Below are 15,166 nucleotides of genomic sequence, written 5' to 3' on the forward strand. Positions count from 1 at the left end.
AGGATTAGAGGGATGTCTATCTAAGTGGGAGTTCTTAAGTAATATGATTAATTGAACTTAAATTTATCATGAACTTAGTCCCTGATAGTATCTTGCTTGTTTATGTTGATTGTAGATAGATGGCTCGTGCTGTTGTTCCGTTGAATTTTAATGCGTTCCTTGAGAAAGCAAAGTTGAAAGATGATGGTAGCAATTACATGGACTGGGTCCATAACTTGAGGATTATCCTCATTGCTGCACAGAAGAATTACGTCCTGGAAGCACCGCTGGGTGCCAGACCTGCTGCAGGAGCAACGCCGGATGTTATGAACGTCTGGCAGAGAAAAGCTGATGGCTAATCGATAGTTCAGTGTGCCATGCTTTACGGCTTAGAATCGAGACTTCAACGACGTTTTGAACGTCATGGAGCATATGAGATGTTTCAGGAGTTGAAGTTAATATTTCAAGCAAATGCCCGGATTGAGAGATATGAAGTCTCCAATAAGTTCTATAGCTGCAAGATGGAGGAGAACAGTTCTGTCAGTGAGCATATACTCAAAATGTCTGGGTATAATAATCACTTGATTCAATTGGGAGTTAATCTTCCAGATGATTGCATCATTGACAGAATTCTCCAATCACTGCCACCAAGCTACAAGAGCTTCGTGACGAACTATAATATGCAAGGGATGAACAAGACTATTCCCGAGCTCTTCGCAATGCTGAAAGTTGCGGAGGTAGAAATCAAGAAGGAGCATCAAGTGTTGATGGTTAACAAGACCACTAGTTTCAAGAAAAAGGGCAAAGGGAAGAAGAAGGGGAACTTCAAGAAGAACAGCAAACAAGTTGCTGCTCAGGAGAAGAAACCCAAGTCTGGACCTAAGCCTGAAACTGAGTGCTTCTACTGCAAGCAGGGTCACTAGAAGCAGAACTGCCCCAAGTATTTGGCGGATAAGAAGGATGGCAAGGTGAACAAAGGTATATGTGATATACATGTTATTGATGTGTACCTTACTAGAGCTCGCAGTAGCACCTGGGTATTTGATACTGGTTCTGTTGCTAATATTTGCAACTCGAAACAGGGACTGCGGAATAAGCGGGCACTGGCAAAGGACGAGGTGACGATGCGCGTGGGAAACGGTTCCAAAGTCGATGTGATCGCGGTCGGCACACTACCTCTACATCTACCTTCGGGATTAATATTAGACCTAAATAATTGTTATTTGGTGCCAGCGTTGAGCATGAACATTATATCTGGATCTTGTTTGATGCGAGACGGTTATTCATTTAAATCAGAGAATAATGGTTGTTCTATTTATATGAGTAATATCTTTTATGGTCATGCACCTTTGAAAAGTGGTCTATTTTTGATGAATCTCGATAGTAGTGATACACATATTCATAATGTTGAAGCCAAAAGATGCAGAGTTGATAATGAAAGTGCAACTTATTTGTGGCACTGTCGTTTAGGTCATATCGGTGTAAAGCGCATGAAGAAACTCCATACTGATGGACTTTTGGAACCACTTGATTATGAATCACTTGGTACTTGCGAACCGTGCCTCATGGGCAAGATGACTAAAACACCGTTCTCCGGTACTATGGAGAGAGCAACAGATTTGTTGGAAATCATGCATACCGATGTATGTGGTCCGATGAATATTGAGGCTCGTGGCGGATATCGTTATTTTCTCACCTTCACAGATGACTTAAGCAGATATGGGTATATCTACTTAATGAAACATAAGTCTGAAACATTTGAAAAGTTCAAAGAATTTCAGAGTGAAGTTGAAAATCATCGTAACAAGAAAATAACGTTTCTACGATCTGATCGTGGAGGAGAATATTTGAGTTACGAGTTTGGTGTACATTTGAAAAATTGTGGAATAGTTTCGCAACTCACGCCACCCGGAACACCACAGCGTAATGGTGTGTCCGAACGTCGTAATCGTACTTTACTAGATATGGTGCGATCTATGATGTCTCTTACTGATTTACCGCTATCATTTTGGGGTTATGCTTTAGAGACGGCCGCATTCACGTTAAATAGGGCACCATCAAAATCCATTGAGACGACGCCTTATGAACTGTGGTTTGGCAAGAAACCAAAGTTGTCGTTTCTTAAAGTTTGGGGCTGCAATGCTTATGTGAAAAAAACTTCAACCTGATAAGCTCGAACCCAAATCGGAGAAATGTGTCTTCATAGGATACCCAAAGGAGACTGTTGGGTACACCTTCTATCACAAATCCGAAGGCAAGACATTCGTTGCTAAGAATGGATCCTTTCTAGAGAAGGAGTTTCTCTCGAAAGAAGTGAGTGGGAGGAAAGTAGAACTTGACGAGGTAATTGTACCTGCTCCTTTATTGGAAAGTAGTACATCATAGAAAACTGTTTCTGCGACACCTACACCAATAAGTGAGGAAGCTAATGATGATGATCATGAAACTTCAGATCAAGATACTACTAAACCTCGTAGATCAACCAGAGTAAGATCCGCGCCAGAGTGGTACGGTAATCCTGTTCTGGAAATCATGCTACTAGATCAAGATGAACCTACGAACTATGAAGAAGCGATGGTGAGCCCAGATTCTGCATAGTGGCTTGAAGCCATGAAATCTGAGATGGGATCCATGTATGAGAACAAAGTATGGACTTTGGTTGACTTGCCCGATGATCGGCAAGCAATTGAGAATAAATGGATCTTCAAGAAGAAGACTGACACTGATGGTAATGTTACTGTCTACAAAGCTCGACTTGTCGCAAAAGGTTTTCGACAAGTTCAAGGGGTTGACTACGATGAGACCTTCTCACCCGTAGCGATGCTTAAGTCTGTCCGAATCATGTTAGCAATTGCCGCATTTTATGATTATGAAATTTGGCAGATGGATGTCAAAACTGCATTCCTGAATGGATTTCTGGAAGAAGAGTTGTATATGATGCAACCGGAAGGTTTTGTCGATCCAAAGGGAGCTAACAAAGTATGCAAGCTCCAGCGATCCATTTATGGACTGGTGCAAGCCTCTCGGAGTTGGAATATACATTTTGATAGTGTGATCAAAGCATTTGGTTTTATACAGACTTTCGGAGAAGCCTGTATTTACAAGAAAGTGAGTGGGAGCTTTGTAGCATTTCTGATATTATATGTGGATGACATATTGCTGATTGGAAATGATATAGAATTTCTGGATAGCATAAAGGGATACTTGAATAAGAGTTTTTCAATGAAAGACCTCGGTGAAGCTACTTACATATTAGGCATAACGATCTATAGAGATAGATCAAGACGCTTAATTGGACTTTCACAAAGCACATACCTTGACAAGATTTTGAAGAAGTTCAAAATGGATCAAGCAAAGAAAGGGTTCTTGCCTGTGTTACAAGGTGTGAAGTTGAGTCAGACTCAATGCCCGACCACTGCAGAAGATAGAGAGAAAATGAAAGATGTTCCCTATGCTTCAGCCATAGGCTCTATCATGTATGCAATGCTGTGTACCAGACCTGATGTGTGCCTTGCTATAAGTCTAGCAGGGAGGTACCAAAGTAATCCAGGAGTGGATCACTGGACAGCGGTCAAGAACATCCTGAAATACCTGAAAAGGACTAAGGATATGTTTCTCGTATATGGAGGTGACAAAGAGCTCACTGTAAAAGGTTACGTTGATGCAAGCTTTGACACTGATCCAGACGATTCTAAATCGCAAACCGGATACGTGTTTACATTAAACGGTGGAGCTGTCAGTTGGTGCAGTTCTAAACAAAGCGTCGTAGCGGGATCTACATGTGAAGCGGAGTACATAGCTGCTTCGGAAGCAGCGAACGAAGGAGTCTGGATGAAGGAGTTCATGTCCGATCTAGGTGTCATACCTAGTGCATCGGGTCCAATGAAAATCTTTTGTGACAATACTGGTGCAATTGCCTTGGCAAAGGAATCCAGATTTCACAAAAGGACCAAACACATCAAGAGACGCTTCAATTCCATCCGGGATCTAGTCCAGGTGGGAGACATAGAGATTTGCAAGATACATAGGGATCTGAATGTTGCAGACCCGTTGACTAAGCCTCTTCCACGAGCAAAACATGATCAGCACCAAAGCTCCATGGGTGTTAGAATCATTACAGTGTAATCTAGATTATTGACTCTAGTGCTAGTGGGAGACTGAAGGAAATATGCCCTAGAGGCAATAATAAAGTTATTATTTATTTCCTTATATCATGATAAATGTGTATTATTCATGCTAGAATTGTATTAACCGGAAACATAATACATGTGTGAATACATAGACAAACAGAGTGTCACTAGTATGCCTCTACTTGACTAGCTCGTTAATCAAAGATGGTTATGTTTCCTAACCATGAACAAAGAGTTGTTATTTGATTAACGAGGTCACATCATTAGTTGAATGATCTGATTGACATGACCCATTCCATTAGCTTAGCACCCGATCGTTTAGTATGTTGCTATTGCTTTTCTTCATGACTTATACATGTTCCTGTAACTATGAGATTATGCAACTCCCGTTTACCGGAGGAACACTTTGGGTACTACCAAACGTCACAACATAACTGGGTGATTATAAAAGAGTACTACAGGTGTCTCCAAAGGTACATGTTGGGTTGGCGTATTTCGAGATTAGGTTTTGTCACTCCGATTGTCGGAGAGGTATCTCTGGGCCCTCTCGGTAATGCACATCACATAAGCCTTGCAAGCATTGCAACTAATAAGGTAGTTGCAAGATGATGTATTACGGAACGAGTAAAGAGACTTGCCGGTAACGAGATTGAACTAGGTATTGGATACCGACGATCGAATCTCGGGTAAGTAACATACCGATGACAAAGGGAATAACGTATGTTGTTATGCGGTCTGACCGATAAAGATCTTCGTAGAATATGTAGGAGCCAATATGGGCATCCAGGTCCCGCTATTGGTTATTGACCGAAAACGTGTCTCGGTCATGTCTACATTGTTCTCGAACCCGTAGGGTCCGCACGCTTAAGGTTACGATGACAGTTATATTATGAGTTTATGCATTTTGATGTACCGAAGGTTGTTCGGAGTCCCGGATGTGATCGCGGACATGACGAGGAGTCTCTAAATGGTCGAGACGTAAAGATTGATATATTGGAAGCCTATGTTTGGATATCGGAAGTGTTCCGGGTGAAATCGGGATTTTACCGGAGTACCGGGAGGTTACCGGAACCCCCCGGGAACCGTATGGGCCTTGATGGGCCTTAGTGGAAAGGAGAAAGGGGCAGCCCAAAGGTGGCCGCGCGGCTCCCCCCTTCCCCTAGTCCTATTAGGACTAGGAGAGGTGGCCGCCCCCCCTCTCTCTTTCCCCCCTCAAGGAATCCTATTCCAACTAGGATTGGGGGGGGGGGGAGAATCCTACTCCCAGAGGGAGTAGGACTCTCCCGTGGCCGGCCAGCCTCCCCCCTCTAGTCCTTTATATACTGAGGTAGAGGCACCCTAGAACACACAAGTTGATCCACGTGATCTATTCCTTAGCCGTGTGCGGTGCCCCCTGCCACCATATTCCTCGATAATACTGTAGCAGAGTTTAGGCGAAGCCCTGCTGCTGTAGTGCATCAAGATCGTCACCACGCCGTCGTGCTGACGGAACTCTTCCCCGACACTTTGCTGGATCGGAGTCCGGGGATCGTCATCGAGCTGAACGTGTGCTCGAACTCGGAGGTGCCGTAGTTTCGGTGCTTGATCGTTTGGATCGTGAAGACGTACGACTACTTCCTCTACGTTGCGTCAACGCTTCCGCAGTCGGTCTGCGTGGGTACGTAGACAACACTCACCCCTCTCGTTGCTATGCATCACCATGATCTTGCGTGTGCGTAGGAAATTTTTTGAAATTACTACGAAACCCAACACTCCTTCCTTCTCCTTCTCCTTCCCTTCCTTCCCCTCTCCTACTTGGACTAGGAAAGAGGGGGGAATCCTACTTGGAGTAGGATTGCCTCCCTTGGGCGCGCCTCCTCCCCTTGGCCGCCTCTCCCCCCTTGCTCCTTTATATACGGGGGCAGGGGGCACCCCAAAGACACAACAATTGATCATTGATCTCTTAGCCGTGTGCGGTGCCCCCTCCACCACAATCCTCGATAATATTGTAGCGATGCTTAGGCGAAGCCCTGCAACAGTAGAACATCAAGATCATCACCACGCTGTCGTGCTGACGAAACTCATCCCCGACACTTTGTTGGATCGGAGTCCGGGGATCGTCATCGAGCTGAACATGTGCAAGAACTCGGAGGTGCCGTAGTTTCAGTGCTTGATCGGTCGGGCCATGAAGACGTACGACTACATCAACCGCGTTGTTATAACGCTTTCGCTTTCGGTCTATGAGGGTACGTGGACAACAGTCTCCCCTCTCGTTGCTATGCATCACCATGATCTTACGTGTGCGTAGGAATTTTTTTGAAATTACTACGTTACCCAACATACACACTTTTCTTTCCTGACCATTTACTACAAAGCCATCTGGCTGTTGCATGAAATTTCCTCATCTAGCTCTCCGTTAAGGAAAGCCGTCTTAACGTCCATCTGATGAACGAGAAGACCATGCGAGGCAGCCAAAGCAAGTAACACTCGAATGGTTGTCAGTCTAGCCACAGGTGAATAAGTGTCAAAGAAATCCTCTTCTTCTTTCTGGGTATAACCCTTGGCCACAAGCCTAGCCTTGTACTTCTCAATAGTACCTTCGGGCCTAAGCTTCCTTTTGAACACCCACTTACATCCTAATGGTCGACAACCATAAGGACGATCAGTGATCTCCCATGTCCCGTTAGCCAAGATGGAATCCATCTCACTATGGACCGCATCCTTCCAGTAGTCAGCATCCGGAGATGCAAAAGCTTCTGAAATGGAGCTGGTGAAAGATCGTGGATGTCACCTAGAGGGGGGGGGGGAGTGAATAGGCGTTTTAAAATAATTACGGTTTAGGCTTGAACAAATGCGGAATAAACCTAGCGGTTAATTTGTCAAGCACAAAACCTACGACAACTAGGCTCACCTATGTGCACCAACAACTTATGCTAAGCAAGATAAACTACTAGGTGATAGCAAGATATATGACAAGAAACAATATGGCTATCACAAAGTAAAGTGCATAAGTAAAGAGCTCGGGTAAGAGATAACCGAGGCACGCGAAGACGACGATGTATCCCGAAGTTCACACATTTGTGGATGCTAATCTCCGTTTGGAGCGGTATGGAGACACAATGCTCCCCAAGAAGCCACTAGGGCCACCGTAATCTCCTCACGCCCTCGCACAATGCAAGATGCCGTGATTCCACTAAGGGACCCTTGAGGGCGGTCACCGAACCCGTACAAATGGCAACCCTTGGGGGCGGTCACCGAACCCGTACACTTTGGCAACCCTAGGGGGCGGTCACCGGTACCCGTCAAATTGCTCGGGGCGATCTCCACAACCTAATTGGAGACCCCGACGCTTGCCCGGAGCTTTACACCACAATGATTGAGCTCCGAACAACACCAACCGTCTAGGGCGCCAAGGCACCCAAGAGGAACAAGCTCTAGGGTGCCCAAACACCCAAGAGTAATAAGCTTCTCAAACTTCACTTCCACGTATCACCGTGGAGAACTCAAACCGATGCACCAAATGCAATGGCAAGGGCACACGGAGTGCACAAGTCCTTCTCTCTCGATTCCCACCGGAGCAACTAATGCTAGGGAGGAAAATGAGAGGAAGAACAAGAAGGAGAACACCAAGAACTCCAAGATCTAGATCCAAGGGGTTCCCCTCACATAGAGGAGAAAGTGATTGGTGAAAATGTAGATCTAGATCTCCTCTCTCCTTTCCCTCAAAAACTAGCAAGAATCCATGGAGGGATTAAGAGTTAGCAAGCTCAAAGAAGGTCAACAATGGGGGCAAAAACGAGCTCAAGAGATAGAGAACCATTGGGGAAGAAGACCCCCTTAAATAGGTCCCCACGAATCTGCCCGTTATGTACAGAATAACATAGGAGCGGTACAACCTCTATGAGCACCGGTACAACCGGTAAGAGGCAATAAGCGGTACAACCGGCCCACAACCGCCCAACAACCGCACCACAACAGAGACCAGTCCGGTGGTAGAGCAGTACATGACCGGTACAACCTCCGGACCAATTCTGGAGCGGTACAACCGCTCCAAACACCGATTGTACCGGTCAAGCGGTACAACCTCTCCATGGGGCGGTACAACCTCTCTGTGTAAAACAGGCAATATCAAAGCAGCCACAACTTTCGCATACGAGCTCCGAATTCAACGAAACCAAGTTTGTTGGAAAGCTAATGACAAGGGCTAACACAATCTAGAGAGAAATATCAATAAGAAGCAAATGAGAAAAGGACCATAATAAAATGGTGAGAACCCTTCCTCGGAAAGACCGGTAAAACCTCCAACACCGAAAACATCATAGAAGATGCATGCGAACTCCGTTTTCGATGAACTCAAGCTTGTCATCAAGATGACCATAAGCTCTAAGACTCACAAATGGAACCAAACAAGAACCAAGAAAGATGATGCAAGGATGCAATGGTTTGAGCTCTCGACTAATGATACGATCAAGCTACTCCCTAGAGAGCCCCCCTTGATAGTACGACAATCGATCCTACAACCCGGTCTCCCAACTACCACTATGAGACCGGTAAAATAGAAAACCTATCAAGGGCAAACCTTTGCCTTGCACATAGTCCACTTGAGCTAGATGATGACGATCTTGACTTCCTCAAGTTGGACCACCTTTCTTGATCGTGTTGGCTCGATGAAGACTAGTTGATTGCTCCCCCATACTCCACTATGGGTGAGCCACTCTTTGGCACATCTTCACAATTCCATTGACACCACAATGGACGGCAAGCTTCAAGCTTGATTGCTCCCCCATACTCCATTATGGGTGAGCCACTCTTCGAGTTGCTCCACTTGAACTTGCACACTGCAAACTTGATGACGATCACCACTTGATGTCATCCTCCATGGGTTGTATGAGATCTTCCTCTTGACGCAAGACCATGGAAACATACCTAACCCCACAAAGAACTCTCACGTAGACCATGGGTTAGTACACAAAGCGTAATGGACAATGCTTACCATACCATGGGATCACTTGATCCCTCTCGATACTTCTTCTACGGTTTGTGAGTTGATCAACTTGATTCACTCTTGACTTAGTCTTGATCAACATTGAATCTTTCCAACTCTCTTCATTTGGATGATGTCTTGAAGGTAAACATGAATGATCACACAATCTTATTCTTCAAGACATGCTTGCAATACGCTCAACTCACACATGACCAATCTTTGGATAATTCCTTGAAAAGCACTTTGGCCATCTCAACTCGCACATGACCAATCTTTGGATAATTCCTTGAAAAGCACTTTGGCCATCTCATAAACTCCTTGAAACCAACACATGGACTTCAAGACAATCCTATGGACAAATGCTTCAAATATAACTCAAGGTAACCGTTAGTCCATAGAGATTGTCATCAATTACCAAAACGACACATGGGGGCACCGCATGTCCTTTCAGCTGGGAGTATCATCATCCACGAGGTACACGAGAAAATCATCACCAAAGGACTTTGCAGCCCTCTGTCTCTTTCTCCTAACAGGAGCTTCCTCGTCATCCTCCGTGGAACTCTTATCACTTTTATGTTCATGATATTCCATCGGAATAGCAGGTTCAGGAGTCTCATCAGATTCCAGTCTAGAATTGCTTTGCATATCTCTCATGGGAAAAATATCCTCAAAGAATGTAGCATCCCTAGACTCTATAATTGTACCGACCTTTTGGTCAGGTACCTCAGATTTCATCACTAGAAATCTATAGCCAACGCTATGCTTGTCATAGCCAAGAAAAACACAGTCCACGGTCTTTGGTCCCAACTTGCGCTTTTTGATTATCGGCACGTTGACTTTCGCCAAACAGCCCCAAGTGTGCAAGTAAGAGAGTGTAGTTATTTTCTTCTCCCATTGCTCATAGGGAGTAGTCTCATTATCCTTCGCAGGAACTTTATTCAAGACATGACATGATGTCAATACAGCCTCCCTCCACCATGCCTTGAATAAACCCGATGTATCTAACATGGCGTTAGCCAAATCTGTTAGAGTACGGTTTTTCCGTTCGGCAATCCCATTTGACTGGGGTGAATAGGGAGGCGTCCTCTCATGAATAATACCATGTTCCGCACAGAATAAATCGAACTCACTAGAAAAGTACTCTCCACCACGATCAGACCGGACTCGTTTAATTTTCTTCTCAAGTTGGTTCTCAACTTCAGCCTTATAGATTTTAAAGTAGTGTAGAGCCTCATCCTTTGTGTTTAACAAATACGCATAACAGAATCTAGTGGAATCATCAATCAAAGTCATAAAGTATTTCTTTCCACATTTAGTTAACACACCATTCATCTCACAGAGATCTGAATGTATGAGCTCTAGTGGTGCCAAGTGTCTCTCCTTCGCAGGCTTGTGAAGCTTATGAGGTTGCTTTGCTTGCACACACGCATGGCACTTAGAGCCTTTGGCTAAGATGAAACTCGGGATTAGATTCATCTTAGCTAGCCGCGATATACAACCGAAATTTATGTGACAAAGACGTGAATGCCAAACCTCAGATTCGTTCACATTAGAATGAATTTGGTTCACGACTTTATTACAGAAATCCTCCAGGGAAAGGCGGAACAAACCACCACAATCATATCATTTTCCAACAAATAGTCCATACCGAGATACGACTACTTTGTTAGACTCAAATACTAACTTAAACCCTTCTTTACATAGAAGGGAACCACTAACGAGATTCTTCTTTATGGTGGGGACATGCTGCACATTCTTCAGTTGCACGATCTTTCCCGAAGTAAACTTCAGATCTACCGTGCCAACACCATGAACAGAAGCATGCGAGCCATTCCCCATCAGGACGGAACAATCTCGTGCGACCTGGTAGGAAGAAAACAAAGACACATCAGCACACACATGAATATTGGCCCTAGTGTCAACCTACCAATCGGTGGACTGGCAAACTGAAAGTATGGTAAACAGATTAGCATACCCAGATGCCGCATCATTGTTGCTCAGAGTGACATTCACAGACTTGGAGTCCTGTGCTGGCTTCTTATACTTGTTTGGGCACTTGTTTGCCCAATGTTCATCTGAACCACAAGTAAAGAAGCCATCTCTCTTTTTGTCTTTCTTCTTACCCTTCTTCTTAAAGGTAGTATTCTGCTGGACAGAGTTCTTTCCCTTGAACTTGTGGAAGTACTTCTGCACCACATTGGCGCTAGAAGAACCCTCTGCCCCTTTCACGTGTGAGTTCTTTGCTCTCGAGTTCTGCTCAACACTGAGATGACCGATGACATCCTCAACAGAGAATTCACGTCTCAAGTGCTTGAGAGAAGTAGCAAAGTTCCTCCATCCAGGAGGGAGTTTTGCAATAATGCAACCCGCGACAAACTTATGCGGTAACTCACACTTCAGGAGCTCTAGCTCCTTAGCGATGCATTGTATCTCATGGGCCTGGTCCATACAGAACGGTTATCAACCATTTTGTAATCATGGAACTGCTCCATAGCATACAACTCGCTTCCAGCATCGGTTGCGCCGAACTTAGCTTCGAGCGCATCCCACAAATTCTTGGCAACGCGCATATGGAGATATGCGTCCACAAGCTTGTCTCCGATCATAGTAAGAACGGCTCCCAGAAAGATGGTGGTTGCCTCCCTAAACGCATTCTTCTGTTCAGGAGCAATCGCTACCGTGGGAGACACACCACTAACCCAGAACACGTTCATTGCTGTGAGCCACAAGGTGGTCCTCGTCTGCCAACGCTTAAAATGCGTTCCAGTAAACTTTTCCGGTTTCAGAGTAGCGGCGAAGCCATGAGTCGAAAAGTGCCTAAAATAAGGTTTTTGGATTGTTGGAAATATTAGCACTTTTCCAACTAATCTAATCCATGAGTAAACAGTAAGCATGGCATAAAAGGTATGCATCCCATAGCAATACCTAAGCATACTAGCACGTACAGAACATAGAATCGAACCTTCTGTGAGCAGCACATATACGGCTAGTATAAGTACGAGTAAAGGAGGGATGAACAGATCATATCCTCCGGTTGGCCAGGCCAACGCAGCGGCGGCAGTAGCAGCCTCGGCGTCGTCCGTGGCCTTCTTCTTAGCGGCGGCGTCGTCGGCCATGGTGTCGATGCAGAGGAAGTAGTGGAAGCAGAGGCGAACGGAGTTGGGGACGGATCGGGAGCAGTCGCGTCGAGACGCTCCCCAAAAACCTTATTGTCGTTCTCCCGGGCAGGATCTCGAACGACAGGGTTCCGGAGGCACCTGCTCTCCCGACCAACCGTGCACACGGTCGCCGGGATGGGATCGCCGAAAGCAGCACAGAGAGAGGAACAGTAGATGACGGCTAGGGTTGTACAAGAGGGAGTGATTGAACTGAGTTAGGGTTCACTCGACTGGCCAACGCCTTCTTATATAGGCCGTCAGGTAGATGGGCCTGGGCCTGGCCCACGACCGAGTCCGCGAAAAGCCATAAGCTTCGGCTCGGCTCATTCCCGCAACCCGCAGCGCGCGCGCGTCGTGAAGAGGCGAGGCGGGCGGCGGCGGAAGAGGAGCGCGCGTGTACAACTCCTATTCCCAAGCTCCCAATAGCAAGTGGTAGAGCAGCCCTTATAAAAAGGTCTCACTCTTCTTACTGTAGCAGTATGGGACTAAACTTCCCACACTTCCCACCACTTGCCGTACACATGCATGGGCCTTAGAGATTAACTAGGAATTATTGTCTTATATGGGCCTAAGCCCATCCATAATCCATCACATGGTTCTTTCTTTATCGTATTTGCAACGCATTGCCATTTTCAGCTAGGACACAAAAATCTACTCCTGTATTATGGGACGGAGGGAGTAGTTATGAGCTGCTTGATGATGGTACCAGGAAATTTTACAAATTCATCAATTTATCTGTTGGTTGATCTGAATCCCTGAAGTGCTTCGTCAGACGTTTGCCAGTTTAGTTGAGAAAATATTTGCGGTTCTGGCGCAGATTAGCTTCAGCCTTTTGAGGTCCAACTGGAAAAATAATATTGAGTTGGCATTGAGTGTCACTAGACTAGATTGCCTGCATACTGAAACTGCAGTAGCTCTGTTAGATTGTGAGAGTGATATCTAGGGTTATAATCACACTAAACATAGTCGTTGGAATGATATGCTGGACGGTACATCTGTTCAACATATCTTGGTACATCTTGTGACACTTGAATATCTTCAGAAAGCATCGGAAATGCAAATTCAATCTAGACCCTCTTCTTCCGAGCAGAAGATGCAGGGGAAGGCGGCGCCGAGCATGAGCAGAGGCCGCGCAAAATTGCAATGACGGCAAACACAAGGTATGGAGCATACAGCTGAAGCAGCCTCGGCGTTGCCCTTCCTGAGCCCAGCATCTCACCAAGTATTGCAGACTGAAATAATTGCAACCGCTGTTAGAAACAGAGTCGAGACAATCGGTCGAAAGGAGATAAAGGTTAACCACCACAAGAGTGATTGTGTGCTAGTGACTGAAGTTGATGACACTCAAAATAACTTGAGGTGTTGATATGTTCAATGAGAACTGAGAAGTAATCCCCTACTCACTGACTGAAGTTGATAAAGGAGTTACGCATCGATGGATCCACGGAGTTGGCCTCTGCGTCTTGCAGACCCGAAGCAGAGGCCGCACGTATTCTCAGTAAATCGTGGGAAAAGGATAGAGCTGGGAGGGCGCGAGAGCTTAAGTTACCATGGAGGTGAGGGTGGAGACGCCGGCCATGAGGGAGGTGGTGGCGCCCCAGCGGCGGCGGGCGAGGACGCCGTAGATGGTGGCGACGGAGAGTGGCCAGAGGAAGGCGATCTCGAGCCAGAAGATGCCGAGGAGGAAGGCCGGCGGCTGGGCCATGAGGTAGTCGTCGAACTCGGCGGCGTACCACCGCTTGAAGTCCCGCAACGGCGCCGGGTATAGGTGTGGCGGGAGGACGGACTGCGCGCCGATCAGCGGGGCCGCCATTGCGATGGTGAGCGAGAATAGGACGACTACAGCGTCCGCCACCGCCGAGAGGACGCCCATGGCTGGCCGGGGATCTTGAGGTGGTGTAGGTCGATTTGTTGACTTTGAGAGGGGATCAGATATGCTTGGCGCTTGTGCTCCCTCTGTTTTTATTTAGTCTGCATATTAGGTTTGACCGAAGTCAAACTTTATAAAGTTTGACCAAATTTATAGAACAATATATAAACATTTACCATAATAAATCTATATGATGTGAAAGTACATTCAATAATGAATCTAGTGGTATTGATTTTTTATTGTATATATTAATAATTTTTCAATAAACTTAGTCAAAATTTACAAAGCTTGACTTTGACCAAAACTAATATGCGGACTAAATAAAAACGGAGGGAGTACATGAAAAAGGACAAGTATTTTGCAGCAATACTTTATTTATTTTTAGGTTTGGCAGGAGAATGTCAATAAAAGTGGTGGAATTAAGCTGAAATGAATTGGCCTACTGTCTCCAATAACTACTGTAAAAAAACTCTCGTAAAAGTGCTTTCACAGGGTTGTTTGTAAAAATTAGGGGAAGTTTATTTTTCTAGTTCGAGTTATTTACCCCAAACCACCATAATTGGGGTAACAACTTAGTAGTAGATTTAAACCAGGGCACAAAAAACCGCCGAACGCCTAATGCGTAACCAGAGCATTGATGCTGGAATTTGGTCGCGAAAATAGCAAAATCGATAGGTGGGTCTCACCTGCCGGTCCGACGTGGCAAAGACCAAGCACAAAAAAAGCTTTGACCGGCTGAAGTGGTAGATGATATGTGGGCCCCGCCGGTCATTGACTACATGGTCATCTTCATTCCATCTCTATTCTTATGGAGCATTGCGCCGAGCAGCTTGTGAGCGGCCGTGCCCTTGCGAACTAAGAGGTCCATGGCCATGGCAGCCGAGCCCTTGATCAAGCTAGGCCTCCTAGCTCGACGTCCAGATCTTCCTCTTCCTTTTCCCTTCGTCTAGAGCTCGCTCCCACCCTCCAGTCCCTTCCCCGCTGCCGTCCGAGAGATAGTCGTCGACGCCGCTGCGCACCAGCGTGGCCATCGCCATAGTTTCGCCGAGACACAGTGTCCCAGAGC

The 15,166-nt window shown here is 45.8% G+C and overlaps 1 protein-coding gene across 1 annotated transcript; it reads right to left on the bottom strand.

Moving 5' to 3' along the window:
* Positions 1 to 13,053: 13,053 nt before the first annotated feature.
* LOC123108026 (sigma intracellular receptor 2) lies at positions 13,054 to 14,147 on the bottom strand. Its single transcript, XM_044529892.1, has 2 exons — positions 13,780 to 14,147; positions 13,054 to 13,462 (listed from the first exon to the last, which is right to left on the bottom strand). Exons 1-2 carry the CDS (start codon positions 14,101 to 14,103, stop codon positions 13,298 to 13,300), a joined length of 489 nt encoding a protein of 162 aa, XP_044385827.1. The 5' UTR covers positions 14,104 to 14,147; the 3' UTR covers positions 13,054 to 13,297.
* Between the last annotated feature and the right edge of the window lie 1,019 nt (positions 14,148 to 15,166).

The sequence above is a fragment of the Triticum aestivum genome, chromosome 5A (assembly GCF_018294505.1).
Source record: "Triticum aestivum cultivar Chinese Spring chromosome 5A, IWGSC CS RefSeq v2.1, whole genome shotgun sequence".
NCBI classification, from domain to species: Eukaryota; Viridiplantae; Streptophyta; class Magnoliopsida; order Poales; family Poaceae; genus Triticum; species Triticum aestivum.

What these genes read in the sequence shown, in the direction of transcription:
- LOC123108026 (XM_044529892.1), bottom strand. Translation starts at nt 14,103, where the DNA reads ATGGGCGTCCTCTCGGCGGTGGCGGACGCTGTAGTCGTCCTATTCTCG. An exon ending in TCTCCACCCTCACCTCCATG is followed by an intron (nt 13,463 to 13,779) that starts GTAACTTAAGCT and finishes CAATTATTTCAG; the next exon opens with TCTGCAATACTTGGTGAGAT.